The sequence below is a fragment of the Orcinus orca genome, chromosome 2, assembly GCF_937001465.1.
Source record: "Orcinus orca chromosome 2, mOrcOrc1.1, whole genome shotgun sequence".
NCBI classification, from domain to species: Eukaryota; Metazoa; Chordata; class Mammalia; order Artiodactyla; family Delphinidae; genus Orcinus; species Orcinus orca.
Window position 1 is genome coordinate 10,116,617 of NC_064560.1, and position 24,135 is coordinate 10,140,751.

The following is a 24,135-nucleotide window of genomic DNA, read 5'->3' on the forward strand; positions in this document are numbered from 1 at the left end:
AAGAGAAGCTGGCCTGAAATCCAGCACTCTTCACCCCAGACTCATTGGAGGGGCTGTCTGTTGTGGAGATGACTGTCCAGCCCAGGGTGTGATCAGGAAGGAGGCATCAGTCACTGGCTTGGCAAACAGCGCCCGCGGAAAGGCCACCCTGACAGGCCACCACTGGCCTGTCTTTGTTTGTGATTTTGGTTATTGATTCCGGGGAAGAATCCGAATCTCGATGGCTGTAATCACTGTGCAATCTGGAGAGTGGAGAGGGGCTAACCTCGCCCAGCTGTACTGCATCTGTGAGCAGCCTCTTACTATTAACTACAGATCATTAAGCTTTCCAAAAGGGGAGCTGCTTCCTCAATTTACATCACCAAAGGGCTGCTGACTGGAATTTTAAATGGCTCCAGAGTGTACTCTCCTCGAATGCCTGCTTTTGACTCTGAATTCTTTTTCTTTTTTTAAATTATTTTTTATTGCAGTATAGTTGCTTTACAATGTTGTGAGAGTTTCTGCTGTACAGCAAAGTGAATCAGCTACATGTATACATAAATTCCCTCTTTTTTGGATTTCCTTCCCATTTAGGTCACCACAGAGCACTGAGTTCCCTGTGCTCTACAGTAGGTTCTCATTAGTTCTCTATTTTATACATAGTATCAATAGTGTACATATGTCAATGGCTCCTCTGAATTCTTAAATATGCAGCCTAGGAACTGTTAACATGCATATTTCTAGGGGGTGTGGCTAGTAAGCAAGAAGAAATCACATTTATAACAGCAGCCAATACTATAAACCAATAAATGAGGCACTGAACAGAGGAGCTCTAAAAGCCCCGTGTAGCTAAGAGTAGAGATGGGAAAGGATTAGTCTCATTTTACAACCTTAGGAAGACAACATGCAGAATCCTTAGGAAGATACCTGGGAACTAGGAAAGCTTAATTGGAAAGATACATGACTCCTCCACCAAAAAAAAAAAAAAAAAGTGTTCTCTCTTACATAGTTACTGGATCCCTGGACCACCCCTGAAAGAAGATGCTCAGGGGGAAAACAGCACTAAGTCTGTTTCTGCCAGGAGGGCACAGAGTCGAGGTGCCAGCTGCCCCACTGAGCAAGCATTCACTACCCAGATTAGGCCCCTCAGTGAATGAGCTTGTAAGCGCTGTTAAATCAAACACAAACGGAGACTCGAATATTCCCTGAGCAGACAAAACCAGTTTAGTCAGAGAAGCAAAGCTTAATTTAGCTGATTTTGCAAGACAAGTGAGGCTCACTTGACCTGGGTCACTTCTCACTTAACGCCTCTGAAAATCGTGAGACTTAAATTGTTCTCCCCGATTCATATGAGGGAACCACTAACCAATTCCCTTTCATTTAAGAAAATTCTATTGCAACCAATCACTGAGAAGAATCAACAGTCACTGCCTCCACGTTATATAAGCTGCTTTGTAAAATCTACCTCTGAGTCTCCTTCCACGTTTTGGTTGGAGCACTCATGGTTTGCAAACTGTCTTTTTGGTATGTGTGTAACAGGGAAGAGCAAAATCTGACTCCATGTTGGATCTGTTTCTTTTGCTTCAACCTTTGCTTTTCGTTGCTTTTGCTATTGTAATCAATAAAAGGATGCTATCTATAACTGTAAGCATACATAATGGCCTGCCTCAGGAACCCTGCCCCTCTGTCTGAATGTTAAACTAAAGCGCCTTTGTTCAGCTCACAGGGAGACATTCTGACCCTGCCCACCTGTGAAAGGCTACAGAAAAGAAGAAATTAACACATCCCCTCCCCAATGCTGGCCAAGCCAGGAGATGTTTTGCAAGACTTATGGCCTTTTTACTTTACTTCCTCACCCCCTCCCGCTCTCTGTTCTATAAAAGAAACTGGCATCCAGACCCCAGTAAGTTGGTATTCTGGGCTGCTAATCCGCCATCTTCTCAGACACCTGGCTTTCTGAATGAAGTCACCATTCCTTGCCTCAACACCTCGTCTCCCAATTATTGGCCTGTCCTGCAGCAAGCAGACTGAGCTTGGATTTGGTAACACGTGTACCATAAACTTTTACTAATTATGACTTCGGTGATTCACTGGTTTTGTTTCTGTTTTTTTCCTTCCTGAACTTTTGACAGCACTAAACAGCTAAATGGCCCCCGGGGGGTAAGTAAGAGATCTGGTGCACCCGGTCGATGCGAGGAAGTAGTCTTGTCTGGCCTTTAATGAGGAAGAATGGGGATTCTCAAATGAGGTGCAATTACCTAGGATAATGGATCACCATACCAAATGCCGCACATCTAAAGGAAAAACACTTGATGGAACAGGAAGCTTCAAGATGGGGAACAAAGGAGTGAAAAAGAAAATTAGGTATCAAACAGTGAGTTTGTTTACGTTTTCAGGAGAGGGAGCAGGGAAATAGCTAAATGTTATCCATAAATAGCCAGGGACCAAGAAAGAAGGCACTTGAGTGGGAAAAAAAAGACACTTCCGAGTGACGAAGAAACGTGAAGACAGCTTAAGTGGCAGGACTCCCTGTGCTGGTGAGAACATGTGAGGAGAATCATTCTTACTCCTTGGCACCATGTTTAATGGAACCACGTGTTGATAAATCAGAGCAAGGGCAGCGTCCTGGAGGCTGAGGACCCTGGGAACCAGGTATCTAGAGAGAGCTCAGAGGATGCTTGGTCACAAGCAGAGGGCGTTAGGGACACGTGGCATGGCGGGTTCACATCTGAAGGGCTGTGCCAGGATGGGGGTAGACGCGCCGGGTGACTTCAGAAGGTAAAACCATGAACACAAATTGGAAGCTACAAGGATTCTGTCGCATCCCCAAATCATCAGGGGTCTTGTAATGATCAGTTGTTCATCAATGGAATGGCTGGGGGATGAGTTAACGAAGAGCCCCCTCCCCCCACCCTGATTCTGGAAAAAAAACCATAGACCCCTGATAGAATCTAGTGGTTACTTAGGACTAAATCATGTTTCTATTCAAGGGTAACAGACATTAAAACCCGTATGATTTTTATTTTACACTAAATGAAAAACTCAAGGGTGAAGATTAATTTCTCCATCTTTTAAAAAATATAAGTAATGTTGATATGGGCTACATAATTCAGCTGATAATTTAACTGGGTGCAATTAAACATGGGATTTTACAGTTATAGAATAATTGTCATTTTAAAAGAAGCAAGTTTTGGGGCTTGAGTGGGATGAGATGATCCAGAGTAAGAAGGTGTGAGAATGAGAGCCCATCCCACCCATCCCCATGACTGGAGAATACGCCTAGGGATCTTTCTTCTTTAATGGGGACAATAAATGTCTCCTGTCTTTAGGCATGGTGGGAGAGTAAGGGGAATGGTAGAAAGCTCTGAGACAAAGCATTTCGGTCTCTTGCCATGCGGTTTCTCCTCCTCCATTACAATTGAGATAAGCACTTTATACAGCCGCCTTCATTCTTTCAAGCCATTGTTGGTCACATCCAGATATTTAACGGAGGCTCAGCTTCGGCTGCCTTGTGGGCCGCAGGGTTTCAGGGAAAGCGTCCGAGGCTCCGGGGACACAAAGATGATCAAGACAGCCCTCCGCAGCCAGCTGTCGCCCCTACCTCCTCTCCCTCGTCCCCTCCCCTCTTGCTCTCTACCTGGTGGTAGTGGCCTTCCTGGTCTTTTGTGAGCTTTGCTAAATTTGTTCTTGCCTCTGGACCTTTTTACTTGCTGTTGCATTTCTTAGAAAACCCTTCCCTCATCTATGCATGTGGCTCCCTGCCTCACTTGATGCAGGTCTCTGCTATACATCACCTCCACAGACACCTTTCACGACCATGTCGCAAAGTAGGCCATGACCATGCCACTCTCTTGTCACCACCTGACATGAGAGTCGATATTTATTAGCCTACTGTCTTTCCCCTACTAGGATAGGCTGCACGAGGGCGAAGACTTTGTTGAAATAGGTAACAAGCATCTGTTGAATTTGACCATGTGCGCAGAGAACAAGTTCAGGGAAATATCCACTATTTGCTGCCGTAAATCTCTGGCCGCAGTGTTGACGTGTGGCTTTGGTGATTGGGGCCAGATGATGGTGGGCTAAATGGATCCCAGTGCCTCTTATCTATGGCCTATTCTAAAAGCACATCCAAGTGGCTGTATGTATATGTATAGCGGATTCACTTTGCTGTACACCTGAGACTAACACAAGACTGTAAATCAACTATACTCCAATAAAAATTTTTTAAAAAGAAATTGTTCTATGGATATTTGCATAGTCACTTATGATAGTAATAATTATAATAAAGGGTAATAGTTGAAACAAAAATAAAATAAAATAAAAGCATGTCCAGAGGTCTTCTTGGCACCCACCCCAGACAGCCTCCCATGGGGTCCTTCCCAAGCAGGAAGCAGTTGTAGGCCCTTCTAACCAGACGAGCTGCTTGGGGGAAAGAAAAAGAAGCAACCCAAAGACTTCAAACAAAGAAAAAGGACACACTAGGCTGGAATACTCAGCTCCTAACTCTCTGACAGTCCATCAAACCTTTACCTCTTAGCTCTAAGGTCTATCGATCATCCTTGGATTTGATCCTTTCGTACCAACAGACTTTCCCTTTGTGGGTGGAGTGAGTGGCACGTGTGTGTAGGAACACAGAACACAGGCGGATGGATTACGCATCGTTACACATCATGGATGCCCAGCAAGGAAATCTTGAAGTCCAACCTATGAAAGAGCTGGAATCTGCTCCTTTGACCTCTCCCCATACCCTGGAGCCCCCTCCCCCATCATCGATGACGGGACCAATAGTCTTTCCCTGTCCTCCTATTTCTCCACACCCCTTCCCGGCACCTCCTAGTTTGCCTCCTATACTGTCTCAGAGAAGCTGGTAGCTCTTGTTCTGGCTTCTGCTCATCAAATGGTCTAAAAGGGCACCCTGCTTTGGAAAGCATCTGATGTACAGAGAAGCTTGTACTCCGGGAGACCGCCTCATTCATTGTTAATGATCATGACTTGGAGGGCAGGGGATTGCCCGCCACATTCTTAAAGACTCCATGTGAGTCAGAGGTGATGTGGATCTGCACACAAGGCATTTCTGTTAAGTTGCTACCTTATTACTTTCCCTCAAAGCTATAGTTTAAAGTTACCCCAGTGTGAGTTTGTGCCCTAAGTATATTTTAAAAGAAAGGAATGGTGTGCACCAGGATTAAGGAGACCCAACGGGCATGTGTGGTGACAAACATGAACACCAGCACTAAGCATGTATGCAGTCACATGAAAGCAATTATTTCTATGATTTTAGGATCCTGAGAAGAGTGAAATGAACATGTGTAGTGGAAAGAGGTCATTTGGCATGGAAACAACCTAAATGTCCATCAACAGATGAATGAATAAAGAAGATGTGGTACATAAAAACAATGGAACATTAGCCATTAAAAAAAAATGAAATAATGCCACCTGCAGCAACATGGATGGACCTAGAGATTATCACACTAAGTGAAGTAAGTCAGACGGAGAAAGACAGATACCGTATGGTATCACCTATATGTGGAATCTAAAATATGACACAAATGAACTTATCTATGACACAGAAACAGACTCACAGACAGAGAACAGATTTGTGGTTACCAAGGAGGGGAAGGTGGGGAGGGATGGATTGGGACTTAGGAATTAGCAGATGCAAACTATTACATAGAGAATGGATAAACAACAAGGTCCTACTGTATAGCACAGGGAACTATATTCAATATCCTGTGATAAACCATAATGGGAAAGAATATGATGAAGATTATATATATGATGGAATCGCTTTGCTGTAGAGCAGAAATTAACACAACATTGTAAATCAACTATACTTCAATTAAAAATTTTTTTTTTAAAAAGCAAGAGGTCATTTGAGATAAAATGACCTGGCTCTAGTTAGTCAAGTTATTCTCTCATTCTGAACCACTGTTTGCTCAGCTGCAAGGATGAATCCCTCTCCTGTTGGTGTGAGAAGTGTAGCTACTGCATGGGAAGGATGTACAGGTCGCCCAGCATCAACAGATGCTCACAAAGTTGTGGCCCTTCCAATCCTCCAGCCTCACACCTAATGTGATGCCATCCTCAGGTCTCTCTGGGTACCTTGAGCAGAATTTTGTTAATGAATTAAACAAAATTAAATTACATGTTAATTCACTTTATGTCTTAAAATAAACATACGCCATATTGGAGCATGTAAAAAAATCTCAAAATCATACAGGTAACAATAGAGAATCCAAACCCTCCCACAGCTGTGACTCCTTGGGCATTGCTTCGTATTTTGAGAGAGGGGCCATTATCCATCTTAAGAAAATAACTGGCCCCAAATACGCCTTCATCCTGCCTCCTGGAGACGTTCAGCTCTCTACCCATCGGGACACCAGTGGGTGGCTGGTTACAAGGGCAGTGTTAGCTGCCATTTGCGGAGTGTTTACTAAAGGCCAGGTACTGTATTATCTCACTTCATCCTCCCAACAACTACATGAGCTGGGTATTATAATCCCTGTTGGACAGATGAGGAAGAAATGAAGTAGGTAATCCAAAGTCACGTCCTGGAAAGTGGCAGAGCAGGGCCTATCATCATTTCTAGTCCATTCCAAAGCTTATGGGCTCCGTCCACTAACCTGAAGAAAAATAGGTCTAGCCAGTGACTCCCGACCTGGCACTTGGAGCAAGGGAGAGTCACCCACCCCATGAGGAATGTGACCTCAGGGGCACTTGGAGGGGTGACTGTCCTCTTCTTATTTGTCTCTTCTCTGACAGTACAATGCCTGCTCTTTGAGAATGTCTCCTCATTCCTTTGTCTCCTATTGCAGTGAAAATACCCCCAGGAGAGGCAACGCTTAGCTTTTACAATCATATACATGGCTCTCAGGTTCTTTCCTAAGAGTAGGTTTTGATGGGATTGGGTAGAAGAGAAGATGACACAGGGGTGATGAGGACCCTACAAGGAAAAGGAGGGGGGAACGCAGAGGTGGAGGACGGGGTGCCGGGGGTGAAGTGGACCCGGTTCACTAGTTCACTTACTGAAAGTTCGGTCAGTGTTTCTGTCTAATGAGAAGCATGACACGGGAGCTTTTTCCAAGCTGCCTGGGTCACCATTTGCTTTTTGCTTTTGTTTTTAACAGAAAGGACGTCTATTTTTTGGAAATTGAAACCCTCTCAAAAAGTGTGGTTATATGAAAACATCTTTCTAAGGCAAATGATGAGAATCACCTCCCCATGGAAGTGGGCTGAGGTCACGAGGGGCCTCAGCAGAACACTGGTGACGGGTTCCAGGAGCCGTGGACCCGAGCTGAGCCTGGCGTGTTAAGAGTGGAATGAGTTAGTTATGGTGATTTGCCTGAAAGATCCCAGTGTCTGCTGTGATTATAAGGAACATTTTTCCTAGATGCGATTATGCTGTTTCACTGAAGTTATTTCTGGAAGAGCTTGTGTCACATGAGGAAATAAGAGGAATTTGGAATTAAGCTCACGGTTGGGGCTTTCAGAAGATTTAGAGAGAGAGAGAGATGTGAATTACTGAGCTGGGATCTTAGCTTTCCTCTAAACCTCCTTTCAAGACAGGACCTAAAAGTCATCAGATTAATTTTTGCCAAGCTCTTCTATTGCTGAGTTTGATGAGATTCCAGCACAGGATGAGTACTGAACCATATAATCTTTAAGATCCCTTCCAATTTTGTCATTCTACATTTTGGAGGAAAATCATCTTGGAGCTCCTAACTCATGAACGCTATCTCTTGTTTCAACTCAGTGATTTATGTTCTTCTGTTCTTCATCGCAATACTATCTGTTTGATTTAGTCCTATGCAAATTTCAAGAAAACTGTTCGATTCAAAAAAACAAACCCAGCTTGCCCTGCTTATCAGCTAGGGAAAGTTCTAGTGTGTTTTGGTGGCCGGAAAAGTGATGGGTAGCTTTGTGCGATGTGGCAGAGACAGAGTGAAGTGTCAGCTAGAAAACATAAGATGACCCTTTGCTTTCTGAACATGTGAAGCTTCTGGCTGGGTGCTGGAGGATGACAGTTTCTCAACCCCATTTTCATCTCTATGGCGCTAACCACATCCAGTTATAAACTCTGTGCTCAGAATAGGAGAAAGGACAGTAACTGGACCTGGTTCAATAGATCAGGAAACTGTATTAGCATTAGAATAACCAACATGAAGAAAACAGGATTTGAGAAAAGATGCTTCAAGTGAATGGAGAACAGCCAGCTAGAGTGGCGATCAGGTCAGCCAGCCTAGGAGCTGAAAGAGCAGTGTTGGGATGGTTGGAAAACTGAGGCTCTAGAGCTGATGCTGCCATTGACTGGACACGAAACCTTGGGCAAGACATCTTCCACCTCTGGGGCTTGGCTTCTTCATCCATAAAACAAGGTGTTGTTGATGTTTTCAAGTTACCTAATATTTATGTAGAGCTCCTTATGTCCCAGGCACTGAGGGAAGTGTTTTTTAAGGCTCTCTTTTGATTCTCCAAAAGTCTTGGGCCTTGGAAACTCTCCAAGAGCATAAAGAGAGACCGTAACTGAAGCAGCTCCTGCCTTGGCCATTGGCCTCCCCTTTCCCCACAGGATCCACACAGCAGCCCCCCCATCACCCTTCTCCCTGCAGGTCAAGGGATTCAGGAAGGAAACCTCCACGCAGAGATGGAAACAGGCCTGGAGAAAAGGCATTTGAGAACGGACTTGGCAATTTTCTTTCTTTAGCCTGGGAAGATCTATTTCTGGGGCTGGTGGGAACAGTGACTGTGAAATCCGAAAAGACTAAGGAAAGATCTGGCCTGGCCTGAAGGTAGAAGGAGCTGTACTAGAGGATGAATAGGGTCGAATGGCCCTGAGGTCTGGAGCCCAGCAGCAACTAGACACGGGGCTTGTGCTGCCTCTTAACTTGGAGCTTCAAGGCAGGACTCACTTTTAAGGGCTCATCTGTCCAGAATGGTTTGGATCAAGTGCTCCAGGAGACATGGGAGTTCTTTAAATCAAGCCCTAAAAGCCCTTCCCAGCCCAACCTGTGGGTATCAAGGAGGATTTGTGTGTGTGTGTGGCGGGGGCATGGAGAAGGAACAGTTGAGCATCACCTTCACGTAAAGAAAAAAGCTCTTGGTGGAAATCTGACTCGGGAAGGTATAAAATGTTAAAGCAATTGATGATCTGTGGTTTATAAAACTCTGTCGCTGTACCTTTTAATCTGGTTTCTGCACTGGTAGCTGGGGCAGGGCCCTCACTGGTCTGGGAGTCAGGAAATCTGCTTAATCCTGGCTCTACCTACCTAGCTAACTGCAGCCTCTTCATTTAAAAAAAAATGCTGAGAACAATCTCTGTTCTGCCGGGCCCACAGGGTTGAATCAGATGAACTTTTGTCTATTAGAAGTTGGAAATGGTCCACAGCAATCAGATATAAGGTTTTGTACATTGGAAGGAGAGCTCATCTGTCAAAATAATCTTTGAGTCAGAAACGACTGGTACTTTAGGTTCATAATTTTCAAATGTTCTTCCGTAATTACGGGCACAGATAGAAATACCAGAAGGAGGCGGGAGGATCGAATGGTTGCTGCAGTCATTTCTTTCTGAATCACCTTTCTTTTCTTGGAAAATGGAGAAAGAGATCAAAGTTGACAATATCAAGGAACAAAGGCATAGCAAAATTATCCTCAGATCACAAGACCTGGACTTTCTGAGCAACGCTGAGTGAACTTACATCCAACTTGAGCCCAAGAAACTCGTGCAGAAATCAGAGAGCACAAGGAACTTGCTGGTAGGTCAACCTCATTTCAGGATGTGGAAACAGCACGGAAACCAAAGGAAGAAGATGCCAATATAAGATCACCTGGGCTTTTTGGTCTGAGAATACAGTACATGTAACTATTTAGGGATCCAAATCCACTTTAGGGAAATCGTAATTGGAAGGCAAATTACCTTATACTTTTCTACCCATGGAGAAGCTGAGAAATGAGAGTTATCTCATGGTGGGGACCTAGGCTTGTAGCATGAATGATGTGCCCCCCAAAGATGTTCACATCCTAATCCCTTAAACCTGTGACTCTGTCACCATACATGGCAAAGGGCACTTTGAAGATGTGATGAAGGACCTTGAGATGAAAGATTATCTTGTGTTACCAGGGTGTAATCACAAGAGAAAGAGGGAGACAGGAGAATCGGGGCCAGGGAAGGAGATGAAAGCAGAGGTCAGAGACGGGGGCGAGGGGACTGGAAGACCTGCTGCTGCTGGTTTTGAAGATGGAAGAAGTGGCCCTGACCCAAGGTGGGCAAGCAGTCTCTAGAAACCGGAAAGGCAAGGAAATGGATGCTCTCCTGTGGTATCCAGAAGGAACACAGCCCTGCCTGACCCACTGCAGATTTCTGACCTCCGGAACGGCAGGATAATGAATTCATGTTGTTTTAAGCCGTGAAGTTTGTAGTAATTTGTTCCAGCAGCAATAGGAAAGTAAAACATCAGAGGCTGCTAAATTTGATGCCTATACATCGAGGAAGGGCATTAAATTAAAATGCTATGACGTGACTGAAAGCAAGATGCTAAAGATGCGAAGGAGAAATCATTCGTTTCCTTTAATTCCACGGCTAGTGGAGTGGTGGTGAATTGTATTCACTGGCTTCCCATCGGTACTTGCCTTTTGTTTCCTTGTTATGAACACACACACACACACCACTTAAAATAGGAAAAAGAAAAGTTCTGTGGTGGATCTGAGTCCTTCCCCATCTCCCAGCTCCCCGGCCCTCAGAGGCTTTTCAGTCTCGGAGGCAATTGTTTCCTAGACTCTAGGCTACCTTGAAGCAGATGTCGTGAAGGAACAATCTTAGGAATTACACAGCAGGTGATGCTTACGAACACCTGTCAAGAACAGACTCTGGTTCCCCGCAGGTCACATGTGGCAGGACAGTTTGGCACCGAGACCTTGCTCAAACAGCTGCTCTGTGGCTTTGAACTTGCGTGCTGCATTGCCCTGGCACATGCGAGAAAGATGGTGGCTTGGCAGGCTAAAGCTGTTTGGCTTCCTTTATGTGCACAGGATGGGCCATTTTTCCAGTGCCTCAGTGGTAGTAGAAACGACAGCATTAACCCTTTAAAGGCCATGGAAGGAATGCGAAGCACCATTCCCTGGAGCCCCAAACGCTCAGCGTCCTGCCCGGACAGCAGCCTGGCAGTAGACAGGAGCCTCTGCTTGGCTGACACAGATCCGGCCCAGAGATGAGATACGACAGTCACTAGACCATTTCTCTACAGTGATGAAACCTCTGGTTAAGTCAGCCGCAAAAGCGTCTCAAGGAAGCAAGAGGGTACAATACCTGATCGGAACTTTATAACAGAAAGACTGTATCAACGGGATGCTTGGGAGTTTTGAGTTACATAGGCACAGCATTGATGATGCAATGAGTTCACAGTTACTCTACCCTCTCTCCTCCTCCCATTGCCCCAGAATGTGACATTATTACAGAGAAGTAAGTAAAGGAATGAGGGGTGAAAGCATTCTGCTTTCCCTTTGAGCATTTTCTTGAATTTCAAAAACAAAGCAGCTCACCCCATTCTACCACCCAGCTGATCTCTCCCCTCATTCTGTCCCAAGAAGTATCTTCTGGAAAGAGAAACCATGGGGTAAAGTATTTCCAAATACCATCCCTTTAACCGGGGCTTTAAGGAATATAACCTTAAACTTGGAAAGAACGTTGACACCTACATGCTCAGACGTGAAGGCAATGAGCCTGGGGACCGCAGCCATCCCTTTCTCCTTGACCTCAGGGAACATCTTAAAGCGCGCAATCAGCATAGCGTACATGTTGGATATAGCGCCACCTAAAGGGCAGAGCAAAAAGTTACCTCTTCTAGTCACTGTCAACGTCATCATTTCACATGCAAGCAACATTCCTTATTTCCATTGACCCAGAGTCCTCCTTGGACACAGGAGAATACCTTCTTACTGGCTGTCCTTTGAGTTGAATCCACAGACTCAAAGGCACTAGCTAAGAGGGTCCAGAGAAGGAGCATTTAGCCCAACTCTAGGATGGATGCCAGCCTTCCACACCCAACTCTCACTGGGGGACTGCAGTTGACTCTGCTCTTACTAGGAGCCCTTTGAAGAGGCTTTTAAGAACTTAAAAAGTGTTGCCTTCCTTCTTGGCTTGACAGTGTGGTCATTCTGCATTAGGCCTGTGATAAACTTATATCATGGAGAGGACATTTGGAGAGGACATTTCTTTTCATTTCAGCTCATGCAATGCCTTGCACTTGGACTGAGAAATCAGTTGCTATTAATGAGGTGGACTGTTAACAGTCCTTATAGGATGAGGATAAACACCCAAGCCCATCTCATCATATTCATCTGTTAATTCCCCCCAAATGGTTCTTCCCTCTCAATGCCATCATTGAAATATAATTTTAATGCTTACAATTTCATCATTATAGGAAAATACACAACAAAGGGAATTTGAAGTCCATACTGAATTACTCTTCATGTGTCATCCTAAGGTTGGCAAGGATTTCATACCATAAGATCTGTATCTTATAAGTAGAGTCTCATTTGACAAGCAAAGGAACGTGAGCTTCTCCCCAGGATTGTTGGAAAGTTTAGGATTTTTGCTAACCAGGTAAAAGACAGATCGTTGCGAATGCACATGGATATGTTGGTGTGGGAGCTGTGAGACCACGAGGCAGAGTGAAGACACAGCGAGCCCCCCCAACCCACAGGGGGAGGTGCCCGGGCTCTGCCATCACGTGAGTTCTCTGAGCTCCTTTCCCTTCTGGTGGCTGTGGAGGAGGGTTCTCTGTACCAAGCTGGATGGCCCACGCAGGGCCATGACTCTGCCTTGTCTCTGCCCTGGGCTCTGATGCAAGCAGGCAACCTGGCAGAACAGCAGTAGTCACCCAGAGCCTGGCTTTGTCATCAGTCAGAATGAGGGCAGTCCCTACCTCTTCCGGACCCCAGAGACACAGAACAACTAGAATCCAGGTCAAGCCTGCTCTGAGCAGGCCTGACCGTGCAGGATGCTGGTGGGCAAAGGATCAGCTCTTAAAGGAAGTTTCACTCTAGCTCATGGTTTCTCCATCCTGGCACTCAGGGGTATTTCAGGCTGGATAATTCCTTATGGTGGGGCTTCCCTGGGCATCCCTGGCCTCTACCCACCAGATGCCAGTAGGACTACATGCCCCCCCGTCCCCAAATGAGCTGTGACAATCAAAAATTTCTCCAGAGACACTGCCAAATATCCCCTGGGGACAAAACAGCTCCCAGTTGAGAACCACTGCCCTAGTTCTTTTCAGAGAGGCTGGGGAGAAAGGAGAGAGGAAGAAAAAGGGGAAGATGGACACAGAGAGAGTGCACTTCCCAGGACAACTGTCCAGGGAGTCCCACTCTGCTTCCCACTCTTTGTCTCATGGCTCTGTCATTCTCCATCTAAAGGTTCAGCCGTCCGGAGAGGGATGAAGAGGCTCCTGGGTCTCTGGACAGAGCAGACTGCACTGTGTCACACAGGCAGGAGGACAGATGCATGAGCCCTATGTGCTCTTCTTTCCCAGGAATCTCCCAGAGAAAGGGTGCAAAAGCAAGACCCGAAACATTCTGAAAATCCTGTTAGGTACGAAAAGGTTTGTGCACGATTTCCCTGAGCGGTGACGTTCTCTAGTTCCCTCTGGGTCCCAGCTGAGGGTTACATCCCGTAAACAGATTTCTTCTAGAAGTCTCAAAGGACTTTCCATGAAGCATGTCGCCTCTGGCTGTTGCAGATGGAGGTGTAAGGACACTGGGCTGCGCTATATATTCAAGCACAGACCTAACTCTTCATGTCTAGTCCCAGGCAATGGGACTCTCAGGTCTCAGGCACATAGATATGTGATTTCCCTTATGTCCACCCCTTAAATCACAAGACCCTTTCCCCAGGAATAAGGCTGGATGCTACCCAGAAAGGCATCCATTAACAAGTAAGGATGCTGTGATCCGTCTCTCCTCTGTAACGCCTTGTAGAAAGCAGGGCGGAAACAGGTTGCTGATGACCTTTTCTTTTGTCCCCTTCTGATTTTGCAAGGTCTGCATTACCCTGTAGCCTGGCATCTACGGCTTCCACCTTGGGGTCAGAGCATGTGGGTCTCCAGGATCTAAGGAAGGAGCCTCAGGATCAAGTTCTAGTCTCTTCTACCTGATCATTCCCCACCATTGATGAGGGTGGCAGCCCTTAGTCCATGTCTGGCTTAGCAGAGCTGCCAAAGAGGAGTCTTTCTCTGGCTGTGTATTTTCTGGGGCAGGTGGGTCCCAAGACCAGCCAGGTAAGTTAGGCCTGGCCCAACCCCCCTTAGCCACCTTTTCCGGGGCCACAGGAGCAGCCGTTCTCTTCCCACTCTTGGGAACCATTCAAAGAGAGCCCAAGGTGCTCCTGGTTGCCTCAGGACAGCTCAATCACACAACCGATCTTACAAGAGAGGGAAGAATAAAGGTAGAAACAACGTTGATCTCTGTACCCTACCTAGTTCCTCACGAAAAAACACCTTAAGAGCATCAGTTCTAGTTAATGATGACAAACTTCCCTCAATTGGGGATGGTTTTCCAAAGGAACACTAAATACTCAGTTCCCTACAAAATAAAGCTAGCTTGAAATTCATCACGGCTGGTGTTCAATGACTTTAAATTAAAAAAGGCAAATTTTCCCTTTCATTTAACTAACACATCTTCCTTCAGCCCCTGAAAACATATGCTACGGCTTTAAAACCAGAAAATAAAACAGCCGATCTGAGCTCGCAGATAAAGCTGCTTCATTTAAGACTTGGCCCTGAGGCCACTGTTACTCATCCTCATTTCTTCCTTCTGCCTCCCCTTCACTTTCTCTCTCCCTCATCACCCCCTTGTCTTTGTAGATCTGCTGAAGAGGGATCCCGACTTGGCCTTTGCTCTGCCTGACACAATGGCTGGTGCGGCTCTGGCCTCCCCAGTGGGGTGAGCCCTGGGGCAGTAACACCCATTCTGAAGACCCCTCTCTTGCCGCTGAGGAGGTGACAGTCTGCACGCCAGCTTTCCTTTCCACGGGTCAGTGACTCTCTCTCTTCCCACTGCCTTCCTAACTTTTATTTCATCTCCGCATCAAACCAAGGTCACGCACACAGACCCAGGAACCAAAAGCAGGACTTTCTGTCTCAGGTTGATTTTCTTGGCTGGAAGAGGTGTAAATAACGGAGCTGAGAATGAGAATGCAATGGCTGGTGACAAAAGGCAGGATGGGAAAGACTGGAAGATTGAATGACATCATAAAGAAGCAAAAGAATGAGGAACCTCTTGAAGAAATCGTCACCCTCTCTCTTAGCTCTAAGAAACTCCTCCTTTCACTGATGCTTGGGAGAGTGAATTCTCCTTATTCTATAATTCCCTTGTTAGGAGTCTTTCCTCCTTTGTTCCACATGATCCATATCCTATGTGTAGGATCACAGTAGAAGTACTGGGTTAATACCATTGCTGATTATGCTTTTTTCGAACACAAATAGTTAATATTCAAGCATGGTGTAGTTGGCTTGGAGGTGTGGTCAATGGTCACATGCACTTAATTACATTCATTCTTTTGATCAGTATATAGCCTATTTAACCTAATGCAGAAACACAGACTAGATATTTAATCATTTCTAGGTTCATAATAAGGCATGACATATCAGAAGAAAAAAACACAAAGAAAAGTTAAAATATCATATACCAGGAGAAAATATCCCATCGCCAGAGCCCCCAGGCCAGCCAATGATTTCTCTCATTTTCTTTAGCGTGACATATTCCAAAAGCACAAATACTGGAGCAATTTCATAGGTGAACCTGAAACGTAGTAATGGCCACATTTTATGTCCGTAACTCAAAGGAATAATTCATCATTACAGCATCTACAGAACAATTTCAATCTACAGAACAATTTACCATTATAGCACTGGGCAGAGAGAAAAATGTTTTGCTCAGTTTTCTATATTCCTAAAGTCAAGAGCTTCAATCATTGGCTTAATGAGCAAGGGTCATTTATCACAGTGAATAAATATATTGCAGAGTAACATTATAACACTATCTAAAAGACAACGTCCGGTCCCATTGCTCTCTCATATTATACATAATTATAAATCCAACATGCCCCAAAATGTCCCTTTGGTGTTTAGAACATGGTGTATAACTTTGATTGCATGAAAGATATATCAGGACTATCTTTTAAGCTAAGGTAAACATCTATACTCCTCTGAAGTTTGTCTCACTATTTTAGGGGCTACTTAATAAAAAGAGATTTTTCACATGAGAGGTAGAATAAAGATTATGGAATCTCATTAATAATTATCCTGGATTACACAAAAACACGTTTAGCTACTTACATATTAGTGTTTGCTGTTGATGTCAGCCAGTCTGCTGCTAATCCAACCATATCCAGTCCTGTAGAAAGTTGATTGAAATATCTGGGATGTCCTGAATTAGACAGAACACCAGAATCAGGATGAATCTGATGAAAATAAATGCTTCCGAAACACATGATTTCTCTGCTAAAGAACCTTGAAAGATCCTTCAGTAATAGGAAATGCATACTCAGAAACCCATATCTCTCTCTCACTCACACACACACACACACACATCCCAAAGGAGCATTTCCTTTAACAAGAGAAACTGTTTTGGGTTTTGATATTTCTTAAAACATACTCTAAAAATCTTCCTTTAAACATACCCTATAAAAAAAAATAATCGTGATTTGCAATGTGGACACTAGTTTATTTTCTAGCATTCTTTCAATATATTTGCAAACTCAAATGCCGGTGCAATCCAAAGCTATTCAAAGACAGGCGACTTCTTGTTTACACTTGTGCTGTTAAAAACTCCTTTTCCGTTGAAGTTGTCCTGGGAATCAGTCATGTACCATGACATCCTCCAGGCATGCTAACATCCATGGTAATATCAGTGACAAATGGCTGATGATCAGAAAAGACAAGGCAAAAATGAGAAAATAGGACAGTCTATTGAGTGGTTTGCCCTGGACTCAAAAGGTGATGACTGTCTAAAGATGATATGAACAGACCTAATTGTCAATTCTTTTCTGTCTGAATATTCGATCATAAACAACAGAGCTCCTTCGTAGTTGCAATTCAAAATAAAGCTAAATACAGTCAACATCACTGTCTTGTCAACAAGATACATGAAGGTATAGTCAATGGACTGATCAGTCTATTAGCCAGGCTTATCTAATTAACTCCTGGATTCCTCTAAAACTCTCTAAAGGGGTTGACACGCAAACACTCCTGAGGCTATTACTTAAAATGTGATTGTAAAGATCTCATTAGAATTCCACTTCCTTGTCTTGCCCCACACAAGCCTATCTATAAATCTGTGATTTGTTTAGCAGCAAAAATTTTGGAAGATTAACGATTATGGAAATAGCCTCTGATGAAAAGGCATCTGCCACTTACTGGATGCCTGTCTGAAGCCTGGGGATGTGAGAGTCTCCCATGCCAGCATGGACAAAACAAGATAAAGGAAGGCAATGGGGAAAGCAGAGACAAAAGTCAACACAAAGCTGATCTCGGGACCAGGACCAGAGCGTTTCTCTTATCAGCTGCGGGCATGTGGCCAGACCATGAGACCCCCGAGAAGAGATAGGAGCTGGGAAAGAGCACATCTTAAAGAGATTGGGGTTCTGGCTCTGGCTCGTTCTCCGGCATTGTCTTACCTCCCTTTGGCCCTGCACGGTGCCCTTCAAGCTTTTTGCTCTGATGCTGACCCCGTCAGTCTGCGCATCCACAGAAAGGGAAACAGGCTCGCTGCTACTCCTCTCCGCCTCATTGCTCCCCATTTCATTAGCGCTCACAGCTGAAATCATAGCCCTCTTCTCCCTCCTGAGGCCCCTTCATCCCTCTTTCCCTAAGCCATTTCTTTGAAGCGAGGAAATTAATAAGGATTAGCAAATCTATCCATTAATCAACTCTCCCAACTCACATGCATTTTCTGGACAAATCTGGTATCTATGAGCACACACTAACTCTATGGAAACGTTGGCATGAAAACCTCTGCATAAAATTGAGAGGGATCCCAAGATATGTGTTGTGCCCCAGGTAATCAGAAGGTCAATTCACCCGATGACTTCGGGAAACTGTGGAAAGAACTCTGATGCTTCATTTGCTTGGCTTCCTTCTTCCATAAATTTTTGACCTTGGTCTATTTCACCTAAATCTCTCCTGCCTCAAAATCTGCATTCACTGATAACAACGTGGAAACACGCAGGGAGATGCTTTGACAGATCACAACAATGTGTCCTCTTGATTTCCGCAGAAATATTGTATTTGCTCGCTTCCCATGAACTTACAGGCTGCCGCCGAATCCAGGCAGGGTTCCCTGAGACCTGCCTGCCTGCTGTCCTAGCCGCTACTGCTGCTGCCCACCCCCCGCCGGCCCCATGTTGTGAGCCAGCGCCCGGCCAAGGAGTCGGGTGGCCACACGCTGCCGCCAGAGACAGCGAGTTTGAAACCAGAGATTAGAGCTGCTCCCGCCTCTGGACCACTCCCCACAGATCAGCAAATGAGCCAGGAAGGACGCGCAGACTCTGTGAACAGCCAGCCGCAGGCAGCTGTGACCCTGGTGTCCATTGGGAAGGGGCCCCAAGTCGGTCCAGGCTGCTCTCTCTGGACCCGCGACACACACCCAAGGATGGCCTGGTTTACTGATGCTTCAATGCCTTTGTCTCATGGCTGAGTTCAGAGATTCAAGACAAGATTAAGCCCTCCACCACCCCACCCCACCACTAGCAAACCCAACGACCCTAGCAAACGCTAACTATTCCAGAATTTTATCATTCTCTGCACTTCTCAGTTTTCTTTTGCAACATTCCTTACAGAGGTAATTTTAACAATGCATGAAGACTTCCCCCCTGCCCCCACTTCTCTCTAAGCCTGGAGTCCAAGTGGAAATTAGGTTAAAGACTCTCAGTAGAAAGCAGATGATAACATGCATTTTATAAAAGAATCTTCTGAGGGGCATTAGCACACCTAATGGTAGCAGTGATGGTAACTGCTTCACAGACCCTAAATAGTACTAGTTGTCAAATACAAGTTACAGCATGAAACCTATAAACTTGCCAGTCAAAAAGGAAGGTGACAGCTGTTAATTACGTGAAATGCTATTGGGGGGGGGGGGGAAGGACCGGAAGACTACATATGTTATGAAGAATATTGACACTGAATTAATATTGATACGCCTTGGTCAGAAATCCAGCTCAATCATGCTTTTTCTGACCTTTAAATAAAATGCATTAGAGCTACACTGACCAACAGTTTCACAAGCATTACGGCAAAATCTAAGCGTTGAGTTGGCCCATCTTTTCCCGACACTAAATGGAACATTGACAGACAGAGCTATTACTATCATTGACCTACAACTTCCATTATCTTAACTCTTTAAATTGCATTTCAGACACCACCAGCTTTTAAGGATGAAGACGTGAAACATTTTTATAGATTCTTTTTGGCTTGGTAACAATCAAAATAATAGGTAGCAATTTACTGTTAATGTATTTAAATATTAGGTTGGGGAATAGATCAAATACAAATGAACTAAAAGCACTGCTCAGGTCTGCACCTACAGGTACACGAAAATCTGGAAGAAAAACCATCTTTAGTACCTAGTACACACATCATGTGGACTCTCTGAATATAATTGAGAATGAAATCTAAGAAGTCTTCAAAATTCATATTCCATAGATTGAGTCTGATAGAAATCTCCGAGTTAAATTCTTTTCCCTATGTATCTAATTCTAAGCCTATACTTTCACAAAAGTGGATAATAATAGTACGGGAAATCAATTTCCTAAGGCTTTTATGCATATCTTTCCTCTCTGTTGGTAAAAAGAACGTGCAAAAACAAAACAAAACAAAACAAAACAAAGGGCTAAAGGTCACACGGCAAACATTCTTAAAACCTGTTGTTGATTAGAATGATACTGATAATTCATGTAATTCAAAACTTGTAAAGAAAAAGATTAAGTTTCTAGGGAAATTAACATTTTGTGATATTTTACATATTTATTTGTTAGCAAATCTTTTTTAAGGCTAAAAATCAATTTAGATCCACAAGATCTCCCCTCCCCCCCAAGTTCATTCACATTTATTTTTATTGCTTTAATGAAGTGTAGTGCCACCATGTATCAGGATGATTAGAGGCAAAGTAGAAAACGAAGGGGTAATCAAAACCTGGGGAGATGAACAGCTGACTTTGTGTAGATAAAATAAAAGCTTAGAGGGCACCCACATAAATGTTACACCTGGGGCTATAAAATGGATAGAGTGTGAAGAATACTATAAAAAAGCAATAAATACAAGATAGACTAAAAATGTTTGCCCTTAAGGATATCTGATTCTCCTCTATCCCTTTTTTCTTTGTCATATATACAGAATGGTTAGGAAGCATGAACATCCTTGTAGAACATGGCTGAATTGTTAAGCTAGTTTGTATTCTGTTTTCTTTTGTGTACATTTATTTAAAAACAGAGGAAACCTGGAGTTCAAATTCGAAGTCTTGGTCATTTGAGACAATGCCAAAACATTATCCTGCTGCTTCAACCATTACATGGATGGTTTGTCCAATTTCTGATGCTTTCTATGCCAAGGAAATACCAGCACTGCACTGGTATTTGGGCTTTTGTTTGGATCATGCCTTTTGCTCTTTCATTTCGAGATTCCCTTTCTTTCTCTATTTTCGGTCATTTCTACAGGCCTCTGTTGACAAATGGTTGCTTCTACATCAGTGGTTAATTTCCATGGTCAAATAGTGCAGTGTAAGATCTGATGATTTATACTTAGATGACGTTTCTGACATTATCAACTTCACAAGCATGAACAGTAACAGCAAAGGGTGCTATTGATGTTAATCATTCTAATCATGACTATTTTCTTAAATGACAAAAATAACTTTGTAAATCTGAAATTATCACTAACTCCATAAAATGAAACATTTTTATAGAAAAAAGTAAAGCTTTAAAAGAAAAAAGAGCTTTATTATTTCTGATTGGACAATACCTGTTTTAATTGCATATTTTAGAGTTGTCTGGCAATGCATCAAAATTTCCTCCAGATTTTGTGGTTGGTCTGCCAATCCCCAGTTATATTCTTGAAGAAGCTCATTGGGGTAATGGAAGTCAATCACTTTGGTTGATCTATCGAAACTTTTCACCACATACTGAAGCAAAATGTCCATAACATCTTGCAGAAATGCCAAAGTGGGTCTTTCTCCATCACACGCTGGTAGCAGGTCTAAAGAATGGAATCAAAATGCCACATTTTAATTTTACAATGAAACTATCCAGGGCAAGTTTGCCAGCTGACAATTTCTCTTTGAACCGAGAGATATTACGTTTTAAAAAAATCTTCTGAAAACGAGAGCATTTTCTTTAAAGAGGAGGGATTCTTCAAAGATGAAGGAATGAAAAAAATTCCAATTCCTCTCCCTACCCCAAATTATTTCTTGCATTTCAGTTCATAACTTCCTTTCTTATTTCCTTTCTTTTTCTTTCTTTCTTTTTTTTTTTTTTTTTAAGAGACTATGCCTCCATTCATTTGTTTCCCCGGCGTTCCCGCTAAATGTTATTTCTCAGTAAATCTTCTTAAATGATCACGGAAACACTTCAAGTCAGGAATGTTTGAGGAATGCCTTTGGGCATATCAGGCAAAATGGATCATGCAATGTTAGGATCTCTGGCCTATTAAGAAAGCCCACTGTTTCCAAAGACAGCGTGTGTGTGTGTGTGTGTGTGTGTGTGTGTGTGTGTGCGCGCGCGCGCGCGCATGTTTGGGTGACCGCGTGTGTAAGCGCAAGGGAGTAAAACCGCGCGCAGGTCTCACGTGAATCGTTCTCCTGTGAAAATACTGCTACAAATTACTCTTGCGATATAAAGACCTAGAAAGTCTCAGAAATTTTGAACTGGAAACTGCGTCCCACCCGAGGCCTCAGCGGCACCGAGGAGCGGACCTGGAGCCAGGGCGCGCGCGGGCGCCTCGGCCACCGCAGACCCGAGGGCGGCGCCCGGCCGAGAGCGCCGCGGCCCCGGAGCTCCCTTAGAACGCGGGCGCCCAGCGCCCGGCGCCCAGCGCCCAGCGCCCAGCAGAGGCCGGGGTCGGACCGAGGGGGGCAGGCCCAGCCTTTCTCGCTGTCGCCTTAAGGTTCTCCTAAGGTCCGCTTCCGCCCTCCACTCGACGCCCCGGCTCAGGCTCCCGGCGCGGGGTCCCTCCTGGCCGTGGTGGGCGGGCCACGGCGAGGGGCAGAGGCTCCCGGGGGCCCCGCGAGGCGCCTTTACCTGTTGCGTGTAGAAACGCGTAGTTGATCCCCGCTTTGGGGCAGCTGCAGGGCTTCTGGTTGCAGGCGCAGGCGGCCTTGCGGGAGGCGGCCCTCGGGGGCTGGATTCCGCCGCTCTCTGCCGGCTTCTCGGCGTCCCCGTAGAGCAGGGCTGGGCAAGGACACGGAGCGCGGACCTCAGTCAGCCGCCCGCCGGCCCGGCTCCCAGCATCCCGCCCGTCCCCGGCCAAAAATCAAGAATCTCCGACCCTCGATGGGATGCGGAGGTGAGAAGGTGCCTTTGCCCCCCGCGGGCTCCGAGGCGCCTGGCCACGTCCGCCTCCCTCCCCCGGGCACCGGCACTCACCGCACAGCTTGTTTCCGATGCCGCCCGTGAACCTCTGAGCCACCTGACACCAGGCCCTCGCTGCAAGGAAAGACAGGCAGGAGGAGGGCGAGGCCGTAAGAAAAGAGCAGAAAGACGTGTGAAATTTCGTTCTTTGTGAACAACGTCAACGTCAACGGGGTCCGGGAAAGGCTGCCTGCGGCCCCGCACAGCGGGCAGGTGCGGGAGGCGCGCGGGAGGTGCCACTCTGTTAGGGCAAAGTCCCCTTCCTGCCTCGCTTGGGCGAGTTCTCCTAGACACCGAGGCTGTCCATTTCCTCACAGGCTCTCCTTCCAGGCAGAGAATTCTCCCCCCTTTCCAGTTTTTCTTTTCCCCACCGCCACTCCGTCCCTCTCCAGGGTCCAGACACGACGATGGCGGCAGTGCCCCAGGCCCGCGAGTTCGGTGTCCAGGAGACGCCGCCGTGTTTTGGGGGCTCTCCCAGACTTCAGCGGAAAGGGCCAGAGATTCTCTGGGCATCTTCCCAGGGGATAAGAGCCTGTGGAGGGTTTGGTCTCTTGGGTCATCAGGGACACACCCCGAGGGCAGGGCTAAGCGTCCGAAGTTTCCCACTGCAAGTGGAAAAACCTCTTTCAATCTTCCCCAGCCCCGCAAACCCCAGTCCACCCGCAAAGCTCGCCTCCTGCAGGTCCCGGTTCTCCTACCTGTGCCAGGGTTCTCGGGATCCCCGGAACCATCTTCAGATGCGAAGGACCAAAAGCCGGAGCCGGGAGATGCCATCGGCTCTGCGAGGCTGGAGCAGGACGCCTCCGAATGCGAACTGTCGGCGAGCTGCCCTCCGATCCGCCCTGCACGCGCGCGTGCGTGTGTGCGTGTGTGTGTGGCGGGATGAGGACACCGCGCGGGGACCGGCGCGGCCGCCCCGCAGAGGGTGGGTGTCACACAGGGACAGGAAACGTGCGTGTCTGCGGGTGCGTGCGCGCGTGTGTGTGTGTGCTGGGATTAGAGCTTAGAGACGTGGCAACGCTCTGAAAGCTCTGGGGGTTGAACAGAGAAGGCAGTTGCGGGGTCCTCACAGCCAGGAGATGGGAAAGCCCGGAGCGCCGGAGCGATTTTGAAGGAGAGGGAGCCCAATAGGGAAGGATAAGGGGACGGCGGAAGAAAAAGCGGCAGAGGGAGGGAGCTGAACCTTGAGAGTTCGAGGCAGACAGTGCGCCAGAGCTGGAGTCAGAGTGAGTGGGTGGCAGGCGTGCGTGAGGCGTGATGGTGCCGGCTGCCCCCGCGGGCCCGGGTGCGCTGTCCGGAGTGCTCACGCGGCTGAGCGCGCGTGCCTCAGCAGGGGTAGACCAGAGACCTTGGCGAGGCGGGAAGGGTGGTCGAGACAGTCTTCTATTTGCCTCGATTGGTGTATTGTTTGAGGTCTGTCTCCCGCTGCGGGGAAGGAGGCGCGATTCCCGCGCCGCCTTCCTCCAAGAGGGTGCTGAGGTCGCTGTGACCCCGGGACCCCTGGCGACCGGGCCAGAATCGGAATCGGGAGCGGTTCGCGAGCCTGG

General features: G+C 46.0%; 1 protein-coding gene across 1 annotated transcript in view; it reads right to left on the minus strand.

Moving 5' to 3' along the window:
- GAD2 (glutamate decarboxylase 2) overlaps nucleotides 1-23,874 on the minus strand; it is a 69,770-nt gene extending 45,896 nt beyond the window's left edge. The window contains exons 1-7 of the mRNA XM_049705596.1: nucleotides 23,287-23,874; nucleotides 22,604-22,663; nucleotides 22,259-22,408; nucleotides 20,985-21,218; nucleotides 16,308-16,398; nucleotides 15,659-15,771; nucleotides 11,671-11,786 (exon numbers count right to left, since the gene is read on the minus strand). Of these exons, the coding sequence (XP_049561553.1) occupies nucleotides 11,671-11,786; nucleotides 15,659-15,771; nucleotides 16,308-16,398; nucleotides 20,985-21,218; nucleotides 22,259-22,408; nucleotides 22,604-22,663; nucleotides 23,287-23,362 (840 nt within the window). The 5' untranslated portion in view covers nucleotides 23,363-23,874. The remainder of the gene's footprint in view (nucleotides 1-11,670; nucleotides 11,787-15,658; nucleotides 15,772-16,307; nucleotides 16,399-20,984; nucleotides 21,219-22,258; nucleotides 22,409-22,603; nucleotides 22,664-23,286) is intronic.
- Between the last annotated feature and the right edge of the window lie 261 nt (nucleotides 23,875-24,135).